General features: G+C 35.9%; 2 protein-coding genes across 4 annotated transcripts in view; one reads left to right on the forward strand and one right to left on the reverse strand.

Moving 5' to 3' along the window:
• The window catches only part of LOC141452848 (pro-neuropeptide Y-like), a 180390-nt gene that overhangs the window by 129837 nt on the left and 24709 nt on the right, over nucleotides 1–25844 (forward strand). The gene's annotated exons all lie outside the window — the stretch shown is intronic.
• On the reverse strand, nucleotides 4369–7027 carry Gr22e (Gustatory receptor 22e). The gene is made up of 4 exons (XM_074126945.1): nucleotides 6094–7027; nucleotides 5938–6000; nucleotides 4659–4748; nucleotides 4369–4577 (listed from the first exon to the last, which is right to left on the reverse strand). The coding sequence occupies exons 1-4, from the start codon at nucleotides 7000–7002 to the stop codon at nucleotides 4521–4523; spliced, it is 1119 nt and encodes a 372-aa protein (XP_073983046.1). The 5' UTR covers nucleotides 7003–7027; the 3' UTR covers nucleotides 4369–4520.

Below are 25844 nucleotides of genomic sequence, written 5' to 3' on the forward strand. Positions count from 1 at the left end.
TTTTTCGGACTCAAGGGACCTCAAAAAAAAAGTTACTTCCGGTATATACCTAAAATTGGGAAATCTGCACAATTACAATAGTGGCTCACTATAAAACAAGGAAGTAAAGAATAAAGATTTTATGATTTAAGACAGATCTCATCTGGTACAAACTTGTGTCTAGACAACTAACCTAACTACAGAAATCTAGTTAATGATAGATTAGTATGTGTAATATAATTGTGTTTCTAAACGCTTCGATTGCATGTATCGATATATTTGGTTGAGTTGGCTACGTACTTTCAACATAACAGTCCTGCATCAATTCATTCTCCTCCTAAGCACATCTTCCATGATTTTGTTTGGTATTTAATAGAATTCTATTAATATTGGAATTTTTACCTACTCTTACCACTCGTAATAGGAAGTATTGCGATCTGACAGACACCGGAAGTTCAAGTTTTAAGGTCTTCCTGTGGGCCCCCCCCCCAAAAAAAACTAAAAAGTTCCAATTTTATATTTCGCCTTCCTGCTATGGGTAGAAAAACATTTTTTTGCCCAACTGAGCGAAGTGAAGTTAGTCAAGAAGTGTAGTGCAAGACGTTAACGGAAGTGAAGTCGAAATCTCTAAACTCCAAACTAATAAATCTAACTCAGAGGTTGCCAAAGTGGTCTACAATACACAGGGTGACCAAAGTTATATGCTCCACCCACTTTTTTTTTAAACGGCGGGAAATTTCGAAAAAATAAAAAACACGTATTTAATCATTTTTAGTCTAGTTTATTTTTAGTGATTGACCCATTTTTTTGAACACCTGTATCTCGAGATACAGCATCCAACTTTGTTTTTTCAAATGGAACGTTATATTTTTTTTTTGTATATTTTTATAGTATTTGAGCTCCTAAAAAAACAAAACAAAATTTTTTTGAAATCGGTTAGGTTTTTCAAAAGTTATGGTAATTTAAAATATGAAAAACAAATTTCAGTTTATTGTCAAAATGACGTTATTTTTCTTAAAGAATCTATTCAAACTGGGCACAATCAACGGATAGGCAAGCCAAAACTCTGGACTCCCACGCTTTGCTTTTAGCAGCACTTATGGTGGCGAAGTCAAGATCTAGGCAGGCTAGAGTTATTCGACGTTTCAGATCATCGACTGAAGCCACGGAATTAAGGATACTGTACACTTTATTTTTTAGATATCCTCAGAAAAAATAGTCCATTGGGTTAAGTCCAGAGATCGAGGTGGCCATTGGATGGGACAATGAGTCCCTAAGCACTTTTCATGGAAATTTCTGTCCAGGTAACCTTGAACAACTCTCGCATTATGTGCCGGGCAACCATCTTGGTGAAAATAAATATCTAGCCGACGTTTTTAGAGAGGAACATCTTCAAGCAGAACTGGCAAAATGTCTCTTTAAAAAACTTAGATACCTTGCACCAGTTAAGTTCTCTCTGTAGGAGTATGGGCCGATTAGTTGATTTCCTAAAACTCCACACCAAACGTTTGTAGAAAAAACAACCTGAACGTCGAATAACTCTAGCCTGCCAAGATGTTGACTTCGCCACCATAATTGCTGCTACAAGTAAAGCGTGGGAGTCCAGAGTTTTGGCTTGCCTATCCGTTGATTGTGCCCAGTTTGAACAGATTCTTTGAAAACAAAAAATAACGCAATTTTGACAATTTTTGTTTTTTTAGGAACTCAAATACTATAAAAATATGCAACAAAAAATATAACATTCCATTTGAAAAACAAAAGTTGGATGCTGTATCTCGAGATACAGGTTTTTTTTTTAAAAAAAAATGGGTCAATCACTGAAAATAAACTAGACTAAAAATGATTAAATACGTGTTTTTTATTTTTTCGAAATTTCCCGCCGTTTAAAAAAAAAGTGGGTGGAGCATATGACTCTGGTCACCCTTTAGACCCCCCAGGGGGTCTATTTAACAAAAGTAGGGGGTCGATTTGAGCGAGGGGGTCGATTGGGAAAAACAATTTCGAACCCAATATAGCGGAACCTTGCAAAGAAACACCCAGGCATACCCATCCCATTAATTAAGAAGCGATACTGTAGTTACTTTACTTATTTATAATCACTTATTATTTAATAAATATTAAGGTATTTAAATTTCAACATTCAAGATATTTTTCATAAAACTATTTGTTACACAATGTAAAATTACTTTAACAAAATGTTTAAAATCATAAAATAAAATGTACAAACACAGTACCTAATAGATAGTTTTATTTTTAATTAACTGAAAATTAATTTTATGGGACGGGGTTCGATGGTGATTTCGAAAAATTATATAGGGGGGGTCCATGATAAAAAAAAAACGTTTGGCGACCCCTGCGTCTACCTCTGATGGTGGATAAAAGTCTGGAAACCGGAAATATGCGTGCTGCAACGGATAAAATCAAAAAGATTGGAGATTGTTTAATGTCTATGCAGGACACAACATGTTTCAAATAATTTTTATGCTATTAGTATGACATGATTGTAGTAAATATTAGAATATTCGAGAAAATCCCATAACCCTTAACCCCAAAAACTGGAAAATCGATTCAATAAAGCGGTCGATATTAACGGTACACCTTGAAGCAACTAGCAAAGATCGAACGTAGAACCTGACACAAAATATGAACATTCTCCGTGCGGGAGAAAAAAAACCCCGCTTTTTTAAACTCTGAAGGAGGGAAACTTGTTATTTCCGGTGCATTTTGAAAAAAAAAATTTCACTCGATCGTAGTACTTCCGTTTCATAGTAAGAAAAATGTAAATTGTAAAAAAAAATCTTATATTTTGTATTCAAAATATGAATAATTTTGATTCAGTGGAATTATATTCTTGCAATTAAATAGCCTATTAAAGGATAAAATGGATTCACTGCTAGCAGAAACTGTAGATATTAGAACGGAAATTTAGCTGTATAACTCAGCGACAGGAAGTTGCAATATTCCAGGTGTAGCTACCATATTGTTTTGTGGTTGGTACAAGTGATTTCTCCAGTAAACATTAATTAAGTTGCTCTTGGTAGATTTACTGAACAGATATGTGAGTGTGTGTGTGAGAATACGTATGTCAGTCAGGAAGTGAGGTGTTTGTATTAATTTCTTACGTATTTATGACGTAATCAAATTATGTGCTTACCTTTTTTGCCTTTTTATTTACTTATTATACACGAAACAGAGGAAACTCTGTGGTTTGTTTTTTCTTCAATTAATTTTCTTAAATCTTAAACATTTTCTCGAGTTTTTCGTCAGCAGATTTGTGGACTAGCAACTTCTGCTAGCAGGTATCCTTTTGGCGTCCCTGTGGATAGCCCAGCATAACACTACAAACAATACTCTTAGAATAACTGTGTAGAACCGTTACTAAGCGCGCTTGCTTAGAAAAAAAAATAGATTTTCGTAGAATAACATGAGCTTGGAAAGCTCATATGTTGAAGAGAGGATGGTTAGGTTAGTGAGCGAGAAAATCGCTAACCACTTGTGGCTTAACGTGAAGACACTAAAACCAACCAAAACCAGCAAAGAGTAGAGAAGGCACAGCTATAATTGCCTAGCCTAATAATATCAACACAAAGCTAGCCTCAAATCGTTGTCCGCGCGATTCACTGAACAAAGCCCCACAAAACTGGGCTTGAAAATTAGGGCTCTGGAGGGTGGGCTTGCCTTCCAAGAGAGTTCCCGAGAACTTTCCCTTCTACTCTCAAGCCTGAAGTGGGCCACTTTTTTTTTTCGCGTAACAAGTGGAAGGGGGCAGCCTAATCCGCAATTATCCGGGGGCCATAGTCGTCGAAATATTCGTTTATCCTGACTTACAAGAAGACAGACACTTTCCAAGGTGTTTATCAAGGAGATAGCAGCACCAGCCTGGATACGCTACAACGTCTAGTCAATAAATCTTGCTCGGGAGTATTTTTATTCAATTAGAAGAGAAGTATCGCGAAGTTTCAATCAACGATCAAGACGTCTGACTTGAAATGGGATAAATAGGGGAAGGGATGTTAGTTCCAGGTAGTAGTTACCCAAATCTGCCGACCCTCGGGACCCTACGTGTAAGTGACCAAATGGACGGTATATTTCCCTATAAAGGCTCCTTAAGGAAAAGCTAACTAGTCCTCTTCGTTCCCTTAATCAAATGTCCCAGGAAAAAATGTTCCTAATAAAATTTTGTATGATTGCGATTTAAAGGACAACTTTTGCACAGCCATTTTCCAGATCAATCTTCCATAAAAAAAAGAAAAATCGCTTTTCCAAACCCAGATAGCCTCAAAACGACTTGTGAAAACTCTATATAGAAAATTTGACGCGATTGCAGCACTTCCCTTAATTTGTAGTAAGAGAAAGTAATTATAAATAAAACTCAATAAGATTCACCTTTATTTTACACATATAAATTACCTGATAATAAATAGGAACAGTAAGTGGGTTTGCATTATTTTAAGTGAATGTACACAGTACTTCAGGACTTCGCCCATAAAATTTTTGGTCAATAGACCAAACAATATGGTCCTAACTTCCAGTCTTACTGGTTAACATGAGCTGAACTGTATTACAACCACTACGTATGTGATCGCTGTACCCAACATCTGTAATTTAAATTTTTTTTTAGAATTGTTAATAACACTCTCAATTACAGAACAAAATATAAATTATTTTACTTTACTTACGGAAGCGATAAAAGGATATCCTAAGTTAATGATACCTCCAGCGGTGAACTTGATATTCCTCTCTTTCAGACAGTAAAATACCAGCTCTTCCTGTGAACAGGTATATCCTGGCTAATAAGCAAACACATGGTTCCCTCCCTTACTACAATTTCTGCACGTTCAAACATGCAAAAAAGTTTGAGAACAGCAATTAAATATTTTTTTCTAAAATATTAGAATAAATGTAATGTATCCATGTGTCCCACGATAGCCGAGCGGTTAAGAGGCTAGACCCGCAAAGCTAAGATGTATTGCGGTACTAGTCTAGGCCAGGGGTCGGCAACCCGCGGCACGCGAGTCGCATGCGGCTCTTTTATCCAAATTTTTTGGCTCTTCAGCCTGTCCAAAATATATTGTATATTTCAATTTTATTGAAATATATGAAAATTTCATTTATTAAAGTAAAGATATTTTTTCAAAAAGAATTTTAAATGTGATAGGTTAGAAATTGAATAGAATTATATTAAAATACAGTACGTAATATATCGGACTGTCGCCATTTTCATTCAAACACAGGTTTAGTTATTATTTATTTATATTTATTTACTTTGCAATATGTTAAAAGTAAATACATAAAACATTTGAATGTTATTGAATATCATAAAATAATAATTTGTGAATACAAATGATCTACAGAGTTCTTTACACTATCATCCTTGCGGCTCTTGGTAAGATTTATTAAAATTATTTAAGGAGAAATGGCTCTCTACTTAAAATAGGTTGCCGATCCCTGTTCTAGGCCTTGCATTTTATTTAACGGTTACTATGAGAAATTTACAGTAAAGTATGTTTGGCGATTATAGGCTAGACCCGCAAAGCTAAGATGTATTGCGGTGCTAGTCTAGGCCTTGCATTTTATTTAATGGTTAATATGAGGAATTTATAGTAAAGTATGTTAGGCGGTTATAGGCTAGACCCGCAAAGCTAAGATGTATTGCGGTACTAGTCTAGGCCTTGCATTTTATTTAATGGTTAATATGAGGAATTTATAGTAAAGTATGTTTGGCGATTATAGGCTAGACCCGCAAAGCTAAGATGTATTGCGGTGCTAGTCTAGGCCTTGCATTTTATTTAATGGTTAATATGAGGAATTTATAGTAAAGTATGTTAGGCGGTTATAGGCTAGACCCGCAAAGCTAAGATGTATTGCGGTACAGTCTAGGCCTTGCATTTTATTTAATGGTTAATATGAGGAATTTATAGTAAAATAGGATTATAATTATTTAAAAAAATAACTTACATTTTTCTTCATTCCAATAGATTTTTTCAGCAGATAGAACAATTTAACGTTAAACTGGCGAACCTTTTTTTTTTAAGATAAAACAAGAGATTAAATTAAAAATAAAATATTACCAAATAAAAATCCAAGATAATTATGAACAAAATTTATTCTTACATTATTTCCTAACTGTTCACAGAAATAAGCAATAGCAAAAATCTTGAACAAACTACGTATAACATCCTCCAGCCTATAGATAATCTTAACATGAACAGTCGGCCGACAAACGGCCGCATTGATGACACTATAAATACCGCCAGTACATGCCGCCAAAGTTGATAAACAAATCACCAGCATTTGTTTAGTAAAAGCAAGATTCACTTTTTCAGCTAAATCAATCAAACTGGAGTGACTATCTGTTAAAGCAATCAGTTTCTCCTGTCCATATTTAACATCGTTGATTGCAATCAATTCATGATTGATTTCTTTCATGATTATATTTAATAAATCCAAGTATACACAAAATTGATACAATATTGAAGCTTCACAAAGATATAGAAATGAAAAAGCCATTATAAATGATTTTATGTTATCCACAAATAATATGATAATTCTGATCAGTAATCCAACCGAGGACATACTAAATGAAACCCAAAAAATGATATTGGGCCAAGTAATACCAACATTTCTGTTACTATTTGTGTAATACTTCAGATATGAATAGAATTTCAGCCAGATCTCTTCGCCACAATACTGTGAATATAAATGTAAGAAATTCTGTAAAAATAAACTAAAAGTTAGCGTAAATAGTATTGATATTTCCGTTTTATTCTCTAACATATGTTTATAAGTTTGAAAGAAAATAATCATCAAGATGGCCACGCATTGAAATATAACATCAATTATACCGATAATATACCAAAATCTACAGAAATTAAAGTAATTATCATATGGAAATAAGCCTAGTAAACGGGAAATAGTAAATGGTAAGCCTAATTGTTTACTATAATCAATGGTATTCGTAAATATGTTGGTTACGCGTAGATTTTTACGTTCACCGTATGTAAACACTAACGGAAGTGACATGGTACTTGCACACTGGAGCAGTTCTACCACACTAAAGTTGTATGGACTTTTGGAGAAGTTAATTTTGTTTCCATCCCCCGCTCACCCCCCCCCCCCCCCCACAATGAACATATGATCAATGGGTGTATTTTTTCCCATGGTGGGAAGGGTATAGATAGGTTATCTCTTATCATATGATAGATCATTTTCTTACGTGTTTACTTTCATATCGATTACTGAAATTATATAATTGGATATGTTAGCCCTTAAAATGATTAGATATGGTGTCTACCTTTCGTCCCTCAAGTATTCGAAGGAAAAAGGTTCATATTAAAGAAATGAAATAAGTGTTTTACGTCATAAATGTTGTTTAATTTACATTTAATTGTACTCTAGTCTTTCACGTGTAATTCAATTACTGAAAGCCATACTTCATTTCTATGGCTAGGTAAATGACTTTCAGTGGTGATGCTGAAAAAAAAAAAGGAAACGTCAAAAAGCTCTCGGCCTTATTCAGAGATGACGTTCATATCCGGGGAAATTTGGTTGTTGGTTAGTAACGCAATAAAGTGCTACTACGAGGGTCGTTTGAAAAGTCCGTGCAAAGTAAGAGAGATAGCACTACTGGCGCGTATCGAGGTTATGTTTAGTTAGTAGCATCTCTTGGAAGAACACACACCAAGTTTCAGCCAGATCGGTCTATTTCTTTGTGTTTGGCATTCGTTTGAATCGAGGAAGTCGAGTGATTTTCAAAAAATGGACGAAAAAGAATTTCGTGTGTTGATTAAACACTACTTTATGAAAGGCAAAACGCCTGAGGAGACTAAAGAGAAGCTTGATAAACATTATGGTGACTCTGCACCTTCGATTAGAACAGTTTATAAGTGGTTTCAAAATTTTCGGAGTGGCCATATGGGCTGAACGTTCTGGACTGGACGCCCTGCTGAGGTTACTACTCCTGAAATCATTGATAAAATCCATAATATGATGATGGATGACAGAAGAGTGAAGGTGCGTGAGATTGCTAGTGCTGCGGGCATCTCGAATGAACGGGTACATAATATTTTGCATCAACATTTGGACATGACAAAGCTATCGGCAAGATGGGTGCCGCGATTGCTCACGCTTGGCCAAAAACGAAATCGTGTGAAGTGTTGCAAGGACGGTTTGCAGCTGTTCCAGAAGAATCCGCAGGACTTTAAGCGTCGTTTCGTCACTGTGGATGAAACATGGATACATCACTACACTCCTGAGACCAAAGAACAATCTAAACAATGGGTTACCAAGGGGGAATCTGCGCCAAAAAAGGCGAAGACCGTTCCTTCGGCCGGAAAGATTATGGCGACTGTCTTTTGGGATTCGCAAGGAATAATCCTCATCGACTATCTGGAAAAGGGTAAAACTATTACAGGTGCATATTATTCATCGTTATTGTACCGTTTGAAAACCGAGCTGCAAGAAAAACTCCCACGATTGGCCCACAAAAAAGTCCTTTTCCATCACGACAACGCACCAGCTCACACCTCAGCAGTTGTGGTCACATAATTAATAGAAATAGGGTTCCAACTCGTTTCACATCCCCCCTATTCTCCAGACTTGGCTCCCTCGGACTACTATTTGTTCCCCAATATGAAGAAATGGCTGGCGGGAAAAAGATTTTATTCAAACGAGGAGGTGATTGCAGAAACGAATGGCTATTTTTCAGACTTGGACAAATCCTATTATTCGGAAGGGATCAACAAACTAGAGCAGCGTTGGACGAAGTGTATAAGCCTAAAAGGAGACTATGTTGAAAAATAAAAAAGGTTTACCCCAAAAAATTAAGTAGTTTTTATTTTTGCACGGACTTTTCAAACGACCCTCGTATAGTTTATTTAGGCGTGGCTACTTCAGGGAAAACCTCCTGAAAACCTAAAAAATGTCTCCCCTTAACCAGCCACCACCGGGCAGAGACAGTTGAAGGAGTTTATTAAAAGCTATTCGCCGAGGCTGACCGCAGAATTAATCCGTCAAGGCCGCGTGGTGCTATAAGGATGATTGTAGGCCTATTAACTGGGCCACTTCTGGCTCAGAAAACACATGCATCGCATGGGCCTGGCAGAACATAGCCTTTTTAGGTTCTGTCAGGAAGAAGAGAAAATGGCACTGCACGTGTTGTCAGTGCGAGGGGCTTGTCTGGGCTAAGGATGGTTACTTCTCGGGGAGAAAAAAAACCAAGGCCTTGAGAGTTTTACCTTTCTAGCATCAAGAATCTGATGAAAAGGTCAGACAGGTCTGGAGGGCGAGCTCTAGAGTAGTGGGAGCCACAATAGATCCAAAGGGGTCGCAGTGGCGTAGGCCTTGAGGCCGCCCTCAAGTTTAATCTACCTATCTTTACAAGTTATAGGTCTACTATGACCCCCCTTACTGGTCCCAGATATTTCCGTTAGGTAATTTCTGCCAGAAAAAAAACTTCCTGCTTGATTGGACAGCGGAAGTTAAGCCTTGACGCTAAGCTGGTACAGTAACATAAGTTGGATCTCTGCTGGTTTTACTTGAAGTTGGCAGGTAATATATCGTTACAATTACATCGATGATTAATATAATCGATCATCACAATAATTACAGTTTATTGAGCACACTGTTTTACTATTCTCTTACCCAACAGCATAGAGAGGAAGTACTGTAATTGTGCGTCTTTTCGCTTTTGCGATTTCACCGGAAATACCCCCCCCCCGTTATTGAGGACCTCTGAATCAGAAAAAGTGATTTTTACTAGTTTCGTCTGCGTGTGGTTACAAAGTTTTTTTTAAAAAAACAATCTTCTGGCCCTAAAGATTGCCAACTGGGTATTTATAACCTCCTCCTAGTTTGTGGAATCATTAAAACAGATGAGGAAAAAAAAAAACGGTAATGAAAGATGAATTTATTCTAAAAAAAATAAATTCTGCGATATTTTACGGACATTTCTTAGAGATCCACCTAGGATCGCTAGCAGTACGGTGTTCCGTTTGGAGTTTGAGGAAATTAAGTCCATGATCTTGATGATCAATAGCTTAAGCTGCTTCCGCTTAAACTTACCGGTGAATCAATGGCAGCTCAAAGCTCCTAACGGATCATTGTTCAAGAATCGTTTAATTGTTTTGGTATTGGTTGGGAGAGGGTTTTATATGCGATCTTTACAGGTCTACTACGGCCCCCTTACTGGTTCCAAGCGAAATTGCTTCTTCCTAGATTACTCTTTCCAAATTAAGAGCTAAGTTCAGCATCCGCCACCCAGTAACCGACCTTATTTTCTCCAAATACCTATTTCTTCTAAGGAATTCTAAGGGAACGACCTTCCGTCCTTCTGAAAAAATCAGCCGCCAAATCCAATTGTTTCCGACTTTTACGAGTCGTACATAAATTGAAAGATCCCATTAAGCACGCGTTAGAACTATACAATTAAGAACTCTGATACTGTTTAGCCTGTACAATTCATCTAGTTCTAGAAACTTTAATGAACTTACGTTGATGGAGTAGATAGAAGTTTACTGAAGAAGTAAAAGTGGTTGTTGAACCGCGGTATTTAGCCAAAGAGAGAAACATCCTTCAAACTGCAGAAAGGACTTGCACCCTATGGAAGTAATGCTGCTAATCTTTTTAGCGGTTGAAAGTGAAAACAGGATGGACTTAATCTAGATTAGCGCGCAAAGCAAGTACTTCTCTTTACACTTCGGTATAGAATTCATTGGATTCTGATGAATAGAAGAAGAGATATAATGGTTTAAATTTGAACCATTTACAAAACCTCCAAAATTTAACCTTTTATATCTCAATAACTCTTATCACTAAAACATTGCCATTTATATCAGGTATAGAGCTAAGTATTCTTTACAATTCGGTATAGAATTCATTGGATTCTGATGAATAGAATAAGAGATATAATGGTTTGAAATTTGAACCATTTACAAAACCTCCAAAATTTAACCTTCAATATCTCAATAACTATTATCACTAAAATATTGCCATTAATATCAGCTATAGAGCTTAGTATTCTTTACAATTCGGTATAGAATTCATTGGATTCTGATGAATAGAAAAAGAGATATACCTAATGGTTTGAAATTCGGACCATTTACAAATGCTCCAAAATTTAACCTTCTATATCTCAATAACTCTTATCACTAAAACATTGTCATTTATATCAGCTATGGAGCTTAGTATTCTTTACAATTCGGTATAGAATTCATTGCATTCTGATGAATAGAAGAAGAGATATAAAGGTTGGAAATTTGGACCATTTACAATACCTCGAAAATTTAAACTTCCATATCTCAATAACTATTATCATTAAAATATGGCCATTTGTATCGGTTATACAGCTAACTTTTTTCTACAATTTGGTATAGAATTCATTGGATTCTGATGAATAGGAAAAGAGATATAATGGTTTAAATTTGAACCATTTACAAAACCTCCAAAATTTAACCCTCTATATTTCAATAACTCTTATCACTAAAACAATGTCATTTATATCAGCTATGGAGCTTAGTATTCTTTACAATTCGGTATAGAATTCATTGCATTCTGATGAATAGAAGAAGAGATATAAAGGTTGGAAATTTGGACCATTTACAAAACCTCCAAAATTTAACCTTCTATATTTCAATAACTCTTATCACTAAAACAATGTCATTTATATCAGCTATGGAGCTTAGTATTCTTTACAATTCGGTATAGAATTCATTGCATTCTGATGAATAGAAGAAGAGATATAAAGGTTGGAAATTTGGACCATTTACAAAACCTCCAAAATTTAACCTTCTATATTTCAATAACTCTTATCACTAAAACAATGTCATTTATATCAGCTATGGAGCTTAGAATTCTTTACAATTCGGTATAGAATTCATTGCATTCTGATGAATAGAAGAAGAGATATAAAGGTTGGAAATTCGGACCATTTACAATACCTCGAAAATTTAAACTTCCATATCTCAATAACTATTATCATTAAAATATGGCCCTTTTTCATCGGTTATACAGCTAACTTTTTTCTACAATTTGGTATAGAATTCGTTCAATTCTAAACAGTACGAAGGGAGAGAGGATGCACTGAAAAAGTAAAAGCTCCTGTCCAAAATGATCGCAGATATTGACGCGTTTATTTTTAAAATAATAGCCTAAGATTAGTTAATTTTTTAAATAAAATTTGTCGTGGATTTGATTTGTATACAGGATACCAGTTTGTTGAATATAATATGATTTGTTCGTTTATTCGTTTTTTTTTCTTAACTTCGACAATTCGATCATTCATTGGTGGGCTTTTAGTTTTCATTCATTTAGCCATTTAGTACTTACTTCCTGTCCATTCACTGCATTCTGTTCAGCAGCGATGGCGGTTTAATGACAAATCCGATTAGACAGAGAGAGTCTGCATTCGTGAGAGATGGAGTGAGCGCTGATGTGTTCTCGAAGTTGAATAAAAAAGTAAAAAAATAGAAACACATTCAATTAGTTCTACAAAAAATAAAATAAAAAAAATGATTAAATACATAAAACTACGCACTGATAAACGCACAAACATTGCGTATTAATGTTACCGGATGTTCGTAAAATTGCATCACGCTAGAATGAATAATAACGCATTCAAACAAAGCTATATGAATGAAACTGAAAGAAACAAACAAACATTTTTCGAGACTCATCCCACAGTAGACGGAGATTTCCGTGTGTGTACCTTTTTTTATGCGATACGACAATGAATTTAGAAGTGTGTGTGTATGTGTTTGTGTGTTAGTGTGTGGCTGAGTGGGAGAACCCACAAATATGATGAATTGGAAAACACTGTTCTCCATGGTAACACAATGATTTGACTCTTTGTAAGCTCTGGTATTAATTTTTTTATACCCGACCGTTTTTGCGGGTAGTAGAATGAAATCAGTTAATTGTTTTTTTTCCCCCCATACAGCATCAGACTATCTCTCCACTTTCAGCAGTTATATCGTGGCTTCATTTCACTGCCCCCCCCCACTTCTAGTAGAGGTAAGCCACACCAACTTCTCTTCCAGAAATGCCCTGGAAATGTTCTGGAAGATAGATGCTGTACCAGTGGATTGTGATGAAATGTTAAGATGGTGTTTTCTGTATCGTGTTCGAGTAACTTGTGTTACAAGAAAGGAATGTACAAAGTCTGTGTGAATGGTTTGATTGGTGAAAGGAGCGTTAAACTATAGAGCAGAAGACTGCTAGGATTGGATGGATCCTTTAGAGAGATTTGAGCGTTTGGGTGAACCACCATAGTAAAGTAAAGTAATCGCCTATTTTTTCCAGGCAGGGCTTAGCGTCCAACTACCTAAATTAGGTGTCGTGGACGGAGGCGACTAGCAAACATACTTTACTATAAATTCCTCATATTAATGCATTAAATAGAATGCAAGGCCTAGACTAGTACCGCAATACATTTTAGCTTTGCAGGTCTAGCCTATAACCGCCAAACATACTTTACTATAAATTCCTCATATTAATGCATTAAATAAAATGCAAGGTCTATACCAGTACCGCAATACATCTTAGCTTTGCGGGTCTAGCCTATAACCACCTAACATACTATACTATAAATTCCTCATATTAACACATTAAATAGAATGCAAGGCCTAGACTAGTACCGCAATACATCTTAGCTTTGCGGGTGTAGCCTATAACCGCCTAACATACATACATTACTATAAATTCCTCATATTAACACATTAAATAAAATGCAAGGCGTAGACTAGTACCGCAATACATATTAGCTTTGCGGGTCTAGCCTATAACCGGCTAACATTTCGTGTGAGTTGTGAGATATTTCTCTTTGAATAACTCCACTAAAAAAAACAGTTAATTGTTACCAACATTATTATTGGTAGAATGATGCTAGTGAAATAATAAAACAAGGTAGAGGAATTATTTCATCAGAAGTTATTGAAAGTATTTGCCAACCAGAGTGCATCCTAGAGAAATTATCTATTTCACTTCTTTCGGCCATAGGAAGGGGAACCTGTATTTGTTTGGAAAATGTTAACAATAGTTTGGTAGTGGTTTGATTGCCCGATTGTTACTTCAATAACAAGTTTAGGACACATATTCAATCAACAAACTTGTATTTGTTGATTCTAATCAACTATCAAAAATAGACCATGTCTATATCTCTTTAACAAAAACTTACAGTTTAAAAAGTTAAAGTTTAAGGGTTGATTAAACGATAAAAATTAAACAAATCAGCAAGTACCCAACATTTCATTCATACTTCAGCTCGTAATTTCAGCCATTTAGAAACGTACGAACAAGCTTCTGTATTTTATTTAAATTTTATTAGTATCGTAATTTTACTGTTTTAACATTTCATTAATATAGTTTAGAATTTATTAGATGACACAGAACCTTATGCAGGCCGTTTTCAAATACAAAAAATATTTGTTCAGTAAATTGTAGCGCCGATTTAACTTAGATTGATTACAATCAATCTATTAATCATTAAATCATTAAAAATCGATAAATAACAGCCCTACGCAGATAAACATACCCACAGATGGACCCACAATTTCCTTTTACCTACTTCCCGAGAAAATAACCATTATTCCCAATATTCTGTTTACCCTTACCATTATTAGTACAGAAAACAAGACATTAAGCAAGAAAAATCTTTTATTTTTCAAGTTTTTATTGAGAAAATTTTTTATTGGATAATTCGATACTTCGTGAAATACCTACGGAAGAAAAATTAGTAAAAAAAATTAAACTTCTATTTTTCATAGAAATAATTACTAATAAAGAATTGGCCAACCACAGTGAAGAATGGAATTGTAAAAAATAGGTTGATTAAAGAGCCAATCAGAAGTGAGAACAGTTTATTGAAACCACGCCTACCGTCCATGTATGTTACGCCACGCCCTCTTTTGCCCGTAATAAAATGGAAGATCTGTATATTTTTTTTTTTTATATATTCTCCTTTCTACTATTTTTGACAAACGAAAGTATTGACCAATTTTATTTAAATTAGGCATTGTTTATACAATTAGTTAGACACAATTAATGAAAGTAATAAATTCCATATTAAATGTGATACTTTATTACTAATTTATTTTTTAACAATAAAGAAATTATGAAAATAGTATAATCAATTTAAATAAATTATTTGAATAATAATGTTGTTTTTTTTATTCAATTTTGTTACACGAGCTAAGCAAAGTCATGCGGACCGCGGAAACTTCAGGGGACTTGACTGTAATTTGGTCATCAAAATCTTTCTAACGGAAGAAAGTACTTCTTTACTAACTAATTAAGCTAATATGTTTTGTGGTACTGGGTTCGATTTCCGGTCTTAGGCCTTGGATTTTATTTAATGGTTAATAATAGAAATTTACAAGTAAAGTGTATGTTAGGCGGTTATAGGCTAGACCCGCAAAGCCTAGATGTATTGCGGTACTAGTCTAGGCCTTGCATTCTAGTTAATGTGTTAATATGAGGAATTTATAGTAAAATATGTTAGGCGGTTATAGGCTAGACCCGCAAAGCTAATATGTATTGCGGTACTAGTCTAGGCCTTGCATTCCAGTTAATGTGTTAATATGAGGAATTTATAATAAAGAACGAGTATGTTTGCTAGTTGCCTCCGTCCACGACACCTTATTGGTAGTTGGACGTAAAGACTCACCTGAAAAAATAGGCAATTACTTTACTTTACTTCTTTACTAATTGGTGTAAAAAAAAAGTTTTTTTTAATTCCTTTTCCTGTAGTAAGGTAAGAGGAAGTATAGTAATCGGTGCAGATTTTCTATTTTGAATTCTTGCCGGAAATATACGATCTCTTTTTTGAGGGAAACCCGATAAAACGTCATAGACTGCTTACGCAGTAGAGGGAGAGAGAGAGAGAGACAGAAAAAAATTGAAACGCAAAAATTAAATTGACCCAAGTTTTTGATGACGTCATGTTATTTTTTATTTTTACCAAAAATGAACTCATATAATATAAACAAAATATTTGTAAAATCTCTTTTTAAAATAATTTATTCACTCCTAAACTACACGTGTAAGAACACCCACTTTGTGACAATCAATTTTCTTACGTCATCGTTTATGTAGTGCCCTGATAGGGTTATTAAAAATATACAGAAAGTAGAGGAACTTGATCTAGAGGGGGACGTGAGGTGTGGTATAATAATCCAGTGTCACCTTAACATATAAGTGGCCACTTTAATAAGTCGATAATCGATAGTTAAACCAAGCTGATAATAACGCCCCGCTTTCTTCCTTCCGGGGAACAATATCTGGAGAGTTAGATATCTTTGCATTAAGTGATCCCAGGCGTGATCCCTGCCATTGCTAACTTGAGTTCCATTAAAGGGGATCTTTCGGAACTGCTACTGGGGCAATTAGCTTCTTTTTATTTTTTTTCTTTTCCTCTTACCAGCTAAGGGAAAGTTTTGCGATCATATTTTTAACTTATTTACGTTTTAAGGTCCACAGAGTCTGAAAAAGTGTTTGTTTTTTTTTTTCAAAGTGGTCTTCCTGTGTGAACAAAATTATCGTAAAAAAACTAAAAATCGCAGGAAGCTGGATAGTTCGTGATTAGATTGAGATCTATCGGGCGATCTAAGTAGTGTCATTTCGGGAGTTCTGGGTCAAATTTTTTTGAGTTCCATAAGAACTGTGCTGAGCGGGCCTGCAGGGTGAAGCTCTAGAATTGAGCCCGCGAGCGCGTTTTAATAACAAGGATATTATGTAGTATTTTCTACGTGTATGAAACAAGAATTTTAAATACATATCTGTATTTTTGACCTGTGTATAAAACACCTTATTTTTAAAACATATAGTACTGGGTTCAAAAATTTGACACAGAATAGGCCTAGAGCACATGGGAGTGGGGAGATTCCCCCCTGCAGCCCCTCATCTCCCCATACACTGGGCTCAAAAATTTGACCCAGAATCGTCGTTATCACACTACTGATCTAACTACATCCTAACAATCAAAATCCTTAAAATAGAATCGTTCTCTATACGGTCCAGGTCTTAGGACGAATGCATTTTAGACTCTGCGGACTGCCTTTTCCTGTTTCTACAGAACAATTTAAACCACCTTTCGTCTCTAGGATCTTTTCCCAAAATATTTTTCTTAGTTTTTAATTAAGAATTACAAAAAAAAAAAAATCTACATTTAGTACCAATAAATCAGGGCCGCCTATATTTATTCTTAATCTGCTGTTGATGACCCTAAGGGCGTTTCTTTCACTCTGGACTTCCACTGGAAGTTGGCTTCGCATCATACCTTCGCGACAATATATAAAATGTTGATTAGGAGAGTCAGGCTCAAAGAAAACGGCTCTGAACTTAGATGAAAGTAATCGAGGACAGATTGCCAAAGCTCGCTTTCTAAGCTAAACTAATATGAACTTAATAGAAAAGCTTCCTTTATACTCTATCGAGAGCTAAGAAAATTAAGTCACAACAAAACTACCTTCCGTTTGATCTAATATTGATGGATTCGTTCCAATCTTATCAATATTTTATACAGCGGAGGACATCAATGTTTTTTTTACATGAAAAGTTCTGGAAAACAAGTTTTTTCTCTTTAATATTGGGAAATCTTTAAAAAGTTATCCTTTTTTCCTCGCCTTTGAAAAGTTACAAATCACCTTAGGAAATTATAACTTTAATACATTGGGTGTCTATTAAAGAGAAATAATTAAAAACAAAGAGCGAGTGATTCAATTTGAGTATTAATAAGTTCCGGTGAGAAATAGTCGACTTCCTCATTGATCGTAAACTTAGTACAGAAAGTCTAGAATGGGGGGGGGGAAAGGAACATTAATGGATGTCATTCGCACTTTCGTTCATGGAAATAGACTTGGAAGTAGTTGGTCACAATAATAACGAATTAACTATTCACCCAGCTGAACCATCGATTCGAGAGCACATTCAGCTCGGTTTCCTACTTCCAGAGAGCGCCAGTTGTCTCAGAAAGAAAACACGATCTCCAGTTGACTGGCCACGTCACCTTGCATTAAACTGAACAAGCATTAAATAGGGCCTATGGTTTGTTGGAGAGCCGCCGCTGGGGAGAAGCTAACAAAAGTCCAGACTTTACCAGGGCCAGACAGAAAGATTTTTCTGCAAATTTCTGGAGAACTCCAGAACATTCCACGGCTATATAAAAAAAACCAAGAGAGTGGCTCCAGTGAGTGAGTTAGTTAGTAAACAGTTGAGTTGAGTTGAGTTTTGTTAGTGCAGTCGAGTCTAGTGCAATTCAGTGCAGTACGGTCCAGTAGTCAGTCATTAAGCAGTTTTTATCGTGTATTTATGTAGTAAGTGTTTCAACAGTAAACTGTTGTGACTGTTGGGAATAGTAAATGTAGTGAATAGTAATAGTTGCTAGTAAATGTTATTTAATGTGCTAATAAATCAGGTTTTGTTACTAGTTTAGCGAGTTTTATTATTTACGAACCCACTTATTAACTAGTGGCAGTCACCAAGATGTATTCACAGTTTTTCAAATAGAAGGAAAAACTTTACAATATCTTCATTGTGTGAAGGAAAGAAGTGTTGTTTACGTAGTTAGATGTTCACAATAAATGCTAAGATTTCAGAAGCAGTGGCTGATGCGCTCGCTTTTTTCTCCATTGTGAGCACAATAAAATAATTTTTTACGGCGGTTAAAAAAGAAGTGCATTTCCGGCCCCCCCCCCAAAAAAAACCGGAAACAGAAAACATTCACGAAACGTCGTACGAGGAGTAAAAGATTTCCTAAATGAAAGAAAATAAATTGAGTTGATAGAACGGAAGTTAGTAAGTTGGCAGTATGTTTTTGGCGGGAGATACATACATAGTTACCAACTCACCCCCACCCATAGTTCTGGCAGTACACGTGATATATTGCGGTTCGTTGAACCAGCTGGACTGCTCCGTTTTCATCATTACGGTCCCACCATCAATGGACTGATCTGATGAGAACCGTCCACAAGTTGTCATCTCTGAAAATAGATCGCTCATTTTGACCAGTTCAGAACATTCTATCATTTACTCCCGGACGTTCAAGCAAGAACTGGTGGTGACGTACTGTTATTTTTTATTCTTTTTTTTTTATAAAGCATAACTTAAAATATGCTTCTTCAGCAAATTTCTGTAGCTTTTCATTACTTGATCTTGAGAATTATAATCCAGGTGGGGGAAAGTGAATATAGCCCCTACGAACCTGAGGGAACCACGGTATTTTACTAACCTTTGCACTTAAAAAGAGATTGTTTATTCTGCAAGTACCATAGAAATTTGAAAACTTAAAAAAAAATACCAAAGTTCAACTTAACAAAACACTCCTGAAATAGGAGATCTAGGAAAACTGACCAGCATCCGTCTGTAACCGGATATAACAGGTCTAATGTTGTTTTTTTTTGCCTCATTATAAATAATAAATAAAACTCTATGTAGCTGTGATTTAATTAAAATAATTTCTTTGAAGTGCTTCTCTTTTTTGCCCAAAACCTCTCTGTGCTTTTAGAGCTTCTCATATTACCGCTAGTCTGCATACGATTTGATGCTTTTCTAATCATTGCCCATTATTAACTGGATGGTGTGGGCGGTGATAAGTTATTGATCAAAAGCTTCATTAATGATAACTGGAATCATTAGAGTTTCGTAGGTAAAATCAAAACACACTTAAGTTTAGTAGCTCAAACGAGAAATTGGTGAGAATACTCGAAACGACTTTTTCTTTACTGCAGTTCCGGGGTTTAAGCTCATTCATTTCCTTCTGAACTCGAAATTTCTGGCCCTTTATTTAATGCTTACTTATTTAAGCATAAATTATCTTTGTTTGAGTGGATTATAAGCATAAAAAGTTTAAAGAAAATTGATGCCTTTTTTTCTGATAATACGCCAAAAAAAGAAAAGAAATAGTTTTGTTAAAGTAGTACTTCCGGTTCAGAGATATTGACCGCTAGAGTGCAGTCGGGTACCCTGGTAGGATCTCAGCTTCCTATGATTTGCCTTTTTTTGAAATATTTTTTCACACACACACACACACACACACACACATAGATATTTTTTGTGATTTTCTTATAAACATTATGCACACGTTGTACTCAAGGAAACGTCATTTCCAAATTATTCAATTTTGGGAAACTTCTAGGCAAATGGCGTACATTTCCTACTAAAGTTAGGCGCCAAGGTAGCCGAGCGGTTAGAGGCGAGACTTTAAAGCTAATATGTGTTGTGGGACATAGGCCTTGGATTTTATTTAATGGTTAATACAAGAAATTTACAGTAAAGTACAATATGTTGGGCGGTTGTAGGCTAGACCCGCAAAGCTAAGATGTATTGCGGTACAGTCTAGGCCTTGCATTTTATTTAATGGTTAATATGAGGAATTTATAGCAAAGTACAATATGTTGGGCGGTTATAGGCTAGACCCGCAAAGCTAAGATGTATTGCGGTACAGTCTAGGCCTTGCATTTTATTTAATGGTTAATATGAGGAATTTATAGCAAAGTACAATATGTTGGGCGGTTATAGGCTAGACCCGCAAAGCTAAGATGTATTGCGGTACAGTCTAGGCCTTGCATTTCATTTAATGGTTAATATGAGGAATTTATAGCAAAGTATGTTTGCTAGTCGCCTCCGTCCACAACACCTGATTTGGTAGTTGGATGTAAAGCCTGCCTGAAAAAATGGGCAATTACTTTACTTTACTTTTTTGCCTTCTAAAGTTCTATTTCCGTAAACATTACGAAACTGCTCTTTTACGTTATGCGCACAAATGTGTTGCTGAAATTCTGAATTTTTGAAGAAAATTCCACTAGCGGATGTACCACGTTACCTAATTTGGTGGTAGAACGTTTACGTTAAGACACCTTTTGATGGCTTTAGCCCACGTGGAAAAATAGACATTACTTTTTCTTTTTTTCTTAACTGAAGGCTGATTGGATTTTTCCTTTTCGTGGGACTTTTCCAAAATAGTTTTTACGATTTTCACTTAAACTTCTATGTACAACAAATACACACATATAAAGCTTTTACTTGAATAATTTTTATAGAAAAAATTCGTTTGATATAAAGGGCTGTTCAAGTAGGATAAAATGAATTAAGTTTTAAAATTTAGGATTTGAAAAATTGTAAAAGTTACAACTTGGGATAACTTGGCAAGAGGAAGTCGGATGACTTCCCTGAGATTGGAGCAAAAAAGGAAGTCTTAAAGTTCACGTGGAAGAACTAGTTGAGCAGATGCTTGATAGTTACTAGGCGGGTAAAAGTTTGACTTGGAAGATTCACTCAGGAAGCACTCGGTCCTACATCTTACATGGTTTGTGCATGTGTGTCTGTGCAAGCCTTGTGACTTGTGACAGAGCGGCGGGGAAAGCACTAACCGCTCTTACACTTCCTCTTCGTATGTAGATCCGGTATGACGCGCGATTTCCCAGGACACAATCCTCTCTCTTTATTGATTTATTGCAATGTCACCCACCTACTTAGCACATTTTGATGTTGGGAAAGAAGGGGAAAAAAAGAGAGAAGGAAAACCTAGGCGCAGCTTTTCCAGCTTGCACTTCGTTGTAACCTGGATATGTAAAAACCTGTTTTTTCATTTTTATCCCCTTGCGAGTAGAGTTGGTCTAGATTATTCTGGATTCAAAGTCTTCATTGTGAATAGTATCAGCTGGCGCTGACTTTCATGTATTGTTTCTCTTTCCTGGAGATTTCTCGATATTGCTATCAGACCAAACAAAATTTCGATATTTCGATTTTTACCGGAAATAGCTATTTTGATTTTCCGTTGAGTTCGAAAAAAAGAGGTTTCATAGAAATTTCTCTCTCTCTCACACACACACACACAGTTTGTGTGGGTGGTAGCCGGAAGCTGAAACTGAATATTTCGATTAGATCCCAACAGGAGCGCTAAATGTATCTTAAGGAGCGAAATCCCGGAACGGGAAGTAGCATTTCCTGTGAATAGATTTTCCATTTTCTTTTTATTTTTTTTACACTTCCTCGAAAATAACTCAAAAGATTTTCTTTAAGTTCAGCATCCTCTTTGCAGTTATGCAGGTGCGTAAGTTTAATTTTAGGCGACAAGTTTGTCCCAAAAAAATCCTAAATAAAGGTGAGAGAGTGTTGATATCGTTCTCTCTCTCTAAAAAAAGTACCCATTCAGTATAATGTTCGCTTATTTCGTGGCGTGTGTTTGTTAAGTCAGTAAATATAAGAAAAACAAGTATACTTTTCTTAACAATTTTATTTTTCTATGAAAGCCTTTAATATCAATAAATCCATTTTTTTATTATATTACTTCCTTTATATTTAAAAATTCATTCATTCTTCATTCACTTTTAATGAAGAATGAATGGTCAAACGAACGACAATGCTACTCTCATTTCCGGCATTAAGTTTCTCTAGTTTATTTTGTATTGCCTTCCGTCAAAAGAACCCTAATTTAAGAGCGAACATACAGAATATTTTCAATCGTCAGAAATACGAGACGTGTTTTTGAAAGTACCGCTTTGAAATGAAAGAAAGTATACTTTTCTTAACAATTTGATTTTTACAAGAAAGCCTGGAACCTTAATCTACTTTGTTACACAATAACCACTAATATTAAGGCACTTATCGTATTGTACAACCAGCTTTTGGAATCCCATCCTCATAGAAGTCTGCCACCTGATTTGACAAACACTGTAATACGGTCGTTTTGTCGTCATCATCGACGTCGTCGTGGGCGCTGGCTACTCAGATGCATCTTCAAATGCAGAAATGTATACTGTATACTGGTAGTTCACTTTTACGTCAACTTTCTGCATCAAATCCTCAGAAATAAACTGAAGGTCACCCTCAATTCGTTCCACATCATGAACATTCATGTGGGCGGCCATCTTTAAAAAGCTCTAACCCACTTATTTGAGCTCAAGTGTTCATAAAGTTGGACTCAGTGAAGCTCAATTGGATATTTCCGGTAAAAACTCGGTTTTGAAACCATGATAGCAATATTTCCGTTTACCAGATAACGAGTAAAAGTGCAAATATAATTACATTCAGTTCTAATTAAATGATAATAAATAAGTGATCAAATTAAATTTAGCTAAATGTAAATGAAAATGGCGAAGGTCAAGAAGGGGAAGAGAGATCGAATGAGAAGAGATAGCTACAAACATATTCACGTACAGACACAGCTGTTCGCACCTGTTGACGGAATATTTAACTTTACCGCGGACAAACGCCCATCAAGTCGGCTAGCTATTGCGTACTGTCTGGTTTTATCCAGTTGTTCGCATTTTATTGTCCCCTTTTTTATTATTGAATTCCAGCAGACCTTAAAAAGTAAATGATAAATTGAATAATATTAATGATTAATAATATATTATCTGTTATTTAATAAGAAAAATTTTGTAAGTCCATAAGTAATGGTGATAGTTCATTTATTCTACTCATAGAATGCGCTAAAGGCCATCCCTCCCCACTAGGAAAGGAACGCTGGATAACACTTGCTGGAACCTCGCCAAACTTTAGGGCCTACAGGGATCCGCAGGTTAAGGGCAAGTGCTTATCCTGTCAATCGCTCTCTCTCTCTCTCTCTCACTCCCTCTCTCTCTCTTCTTAGAACTACCCTGGAAAAAGTCTGGTTCCTTGATTTAGGGAGGGAGCCAACCTCAGCACATCTTGAAGATCTGGGCTTCTTCACATGTTCCTCTCACTTTGATGAGAAAACATTTCTTCAATTGCAGTGGGATACAAACAATATCAGGAGAATTCAGAATTCCCTACTCATGTTTTCTTAGTAAAAGATTTATGTGTGTGTGTAATCACTGCACAGAGTTTAAAGGAAATCGTAACAGCTGATTGCGAGAAAATTTTAACAAAATTCGCATCAGCAAAGGAGTACTTCCGGTTGGTGCCTTTGCTAATGAGCAAATTAGAACTTCCTGAATTTTTTTTATTTTTTCTCTAGTGAGGCGGAAACATACATGTACACGCATGCGTAACAGCCCTATCCAGAAAAACCACTTTTTCTGACTCAAGGGACCTCTAAACGGAGGTCATTTCCGGTAATAAGCTCTAAATCGATAATCTGCCCGATTACAAAATCTATAGCAGAAATCGATAATCTGCACGATCAAAATATCTATAGCAGAAATCGATAATCTGCACGATTACAATATCTATAGCAGAGTGATGATGAACTAAAATGAAACAGATAAAATGGTAACTTTTAGTTTAAAACAATATTAGCTTTGATTCACCTAGAGCTATCCTGTTTATTGTGCAGTGCAGCCAATATATCGTTGGCTAAATTAAAATTTCCCTGTTCACTGTTACTTCAAACAATTTTGTGACATATCAGGTGATTGGGGAGGGTCTTGATTTCAAGTCAACTGTCAATAAATTATGCAAAATGTCACTCACATCACTTTGTATAATCGATATCATTACAATATTTAGGACTCTGTTTCACAAATGTTGTTGTCATTCAACACCGAGTATTACTAAAATCATTTTTAATGTCCTTCGCCCCCTCCCCACAATATATTTAGTTGATTGAATCTAATTCACTCGCATTAAATTGATATAATCATTTTAATTTGTTTCTTTTTTTCTTTTTTTTATGAAACGATGTTGGCAGAACTGCATGGTTGTTATAGTAACAACAGTAAAATGTATTTAAGTACGTCATTAAACTGCCATATTTGACTCCCCCCGGGTTATTACTTTCTGACGTAATGAGCTTTTCTTTGTATTAAATAGTTTTTCTTGCAAATTTAAGACTTTCCTAGATATTTTTGTTGTCTAAACTAGTTATCTGTAGATTGTCCATCTTCCAGAGAGCTTGATGAGCAGTCAAACACTTCTACCTGTTTCCGAATCACCTAGTATTTGTGAGCTTGCAAAGTTGTTCGTACTTCAGGGATGAATTCTATTCATTGGACATTAACCTTGGACAAAGTGCATATCTACTAGAACGGTAATTGGCGGGAAGTGGTGGCTATCATTTTGTTGGTCATTTTGCACCAGACAGTGCTGGTGTCACAAAGAGTTAACTACGATTAGTTGTTGGACACTTACGTCACCAAACTTTGGTGGTTTGCCACTTAAACTTGGGTTGATGTGGAGTGCCTCTGAAGAGTTGTGGGCAAAGTAACGTAGACCCTAAATTGGCGAAGATCATTTCGAAACTAACCCTTCCACCCAATAGCTATTGCAGTTCTTGGATTGGAGAAGCAGGACTACTTTGAGGCATCTGCTGGTCAAGACATGCCTCCAAGAGGTCCCGGCTAATAACTGGTAACTAGTCGCGGGTTTTTGGCATCCTATGTCTTCTTTTGCGGTAAGATATTTCAGAAAAAGAAAAAAAATCTTCGCAGTTTTCTGCTGTAAGTGGATCCAATTCCTTAGGGACTGTGATAGGAAGAGGGGAAGCTTCTCTTAACCGTTCGTCAGATTACACGGTAATCGCTGGTTTGCGAAGCAAGACCTCCGGCACTTGCAGGACCTTGGACTTCTTTAAAGGGCGAGCTTTATCCAAAATAGGCGTACAAGTAGTCACCACAATAAGCCTGTTATCTTCTCAGGATAAGGTCATCCACCTAGTATCCTTATGCAGCCACTGACAAGAGAGTAGGAGATGACCTCTCTGATTGTCGATGTCCAAATCGCTAGGCTGTGGCAGAAGATCTTTGTGGTATGTTGAGACCACAGAAGATTATGTCCCAGAAACCGAGTAGTGGGTAATAACCTGGACCTGTAAAAAAGGGGGTGTGGCTTGATCAACAAGAACTTCCAATGGGATGGTACAATAAGACTGGCTGCAGTGTCTTAATGTACAGGACCAGCCAGCCTGATGTCCCAGTAAAACGATGTTGTTTACTAAAATACGTAAATGCAGT

The sequence above is a fragment of the Rhodnius prolixus genome, unplaced genomic scaffold (assembly GCF_049639745.1).
Source record: "Rhodnius prolixus isolate KJV_2025 unplaced genomic scaffold, Rpr scaffold_3, whole genome shotgun sequence".
Taxonomy (NCBI): Eukaryota; Metazoa; Arthropoda; class Insecta; order Hemiptera; family Reduviidae; genus Rhodnius; species Rhodnius prolixus.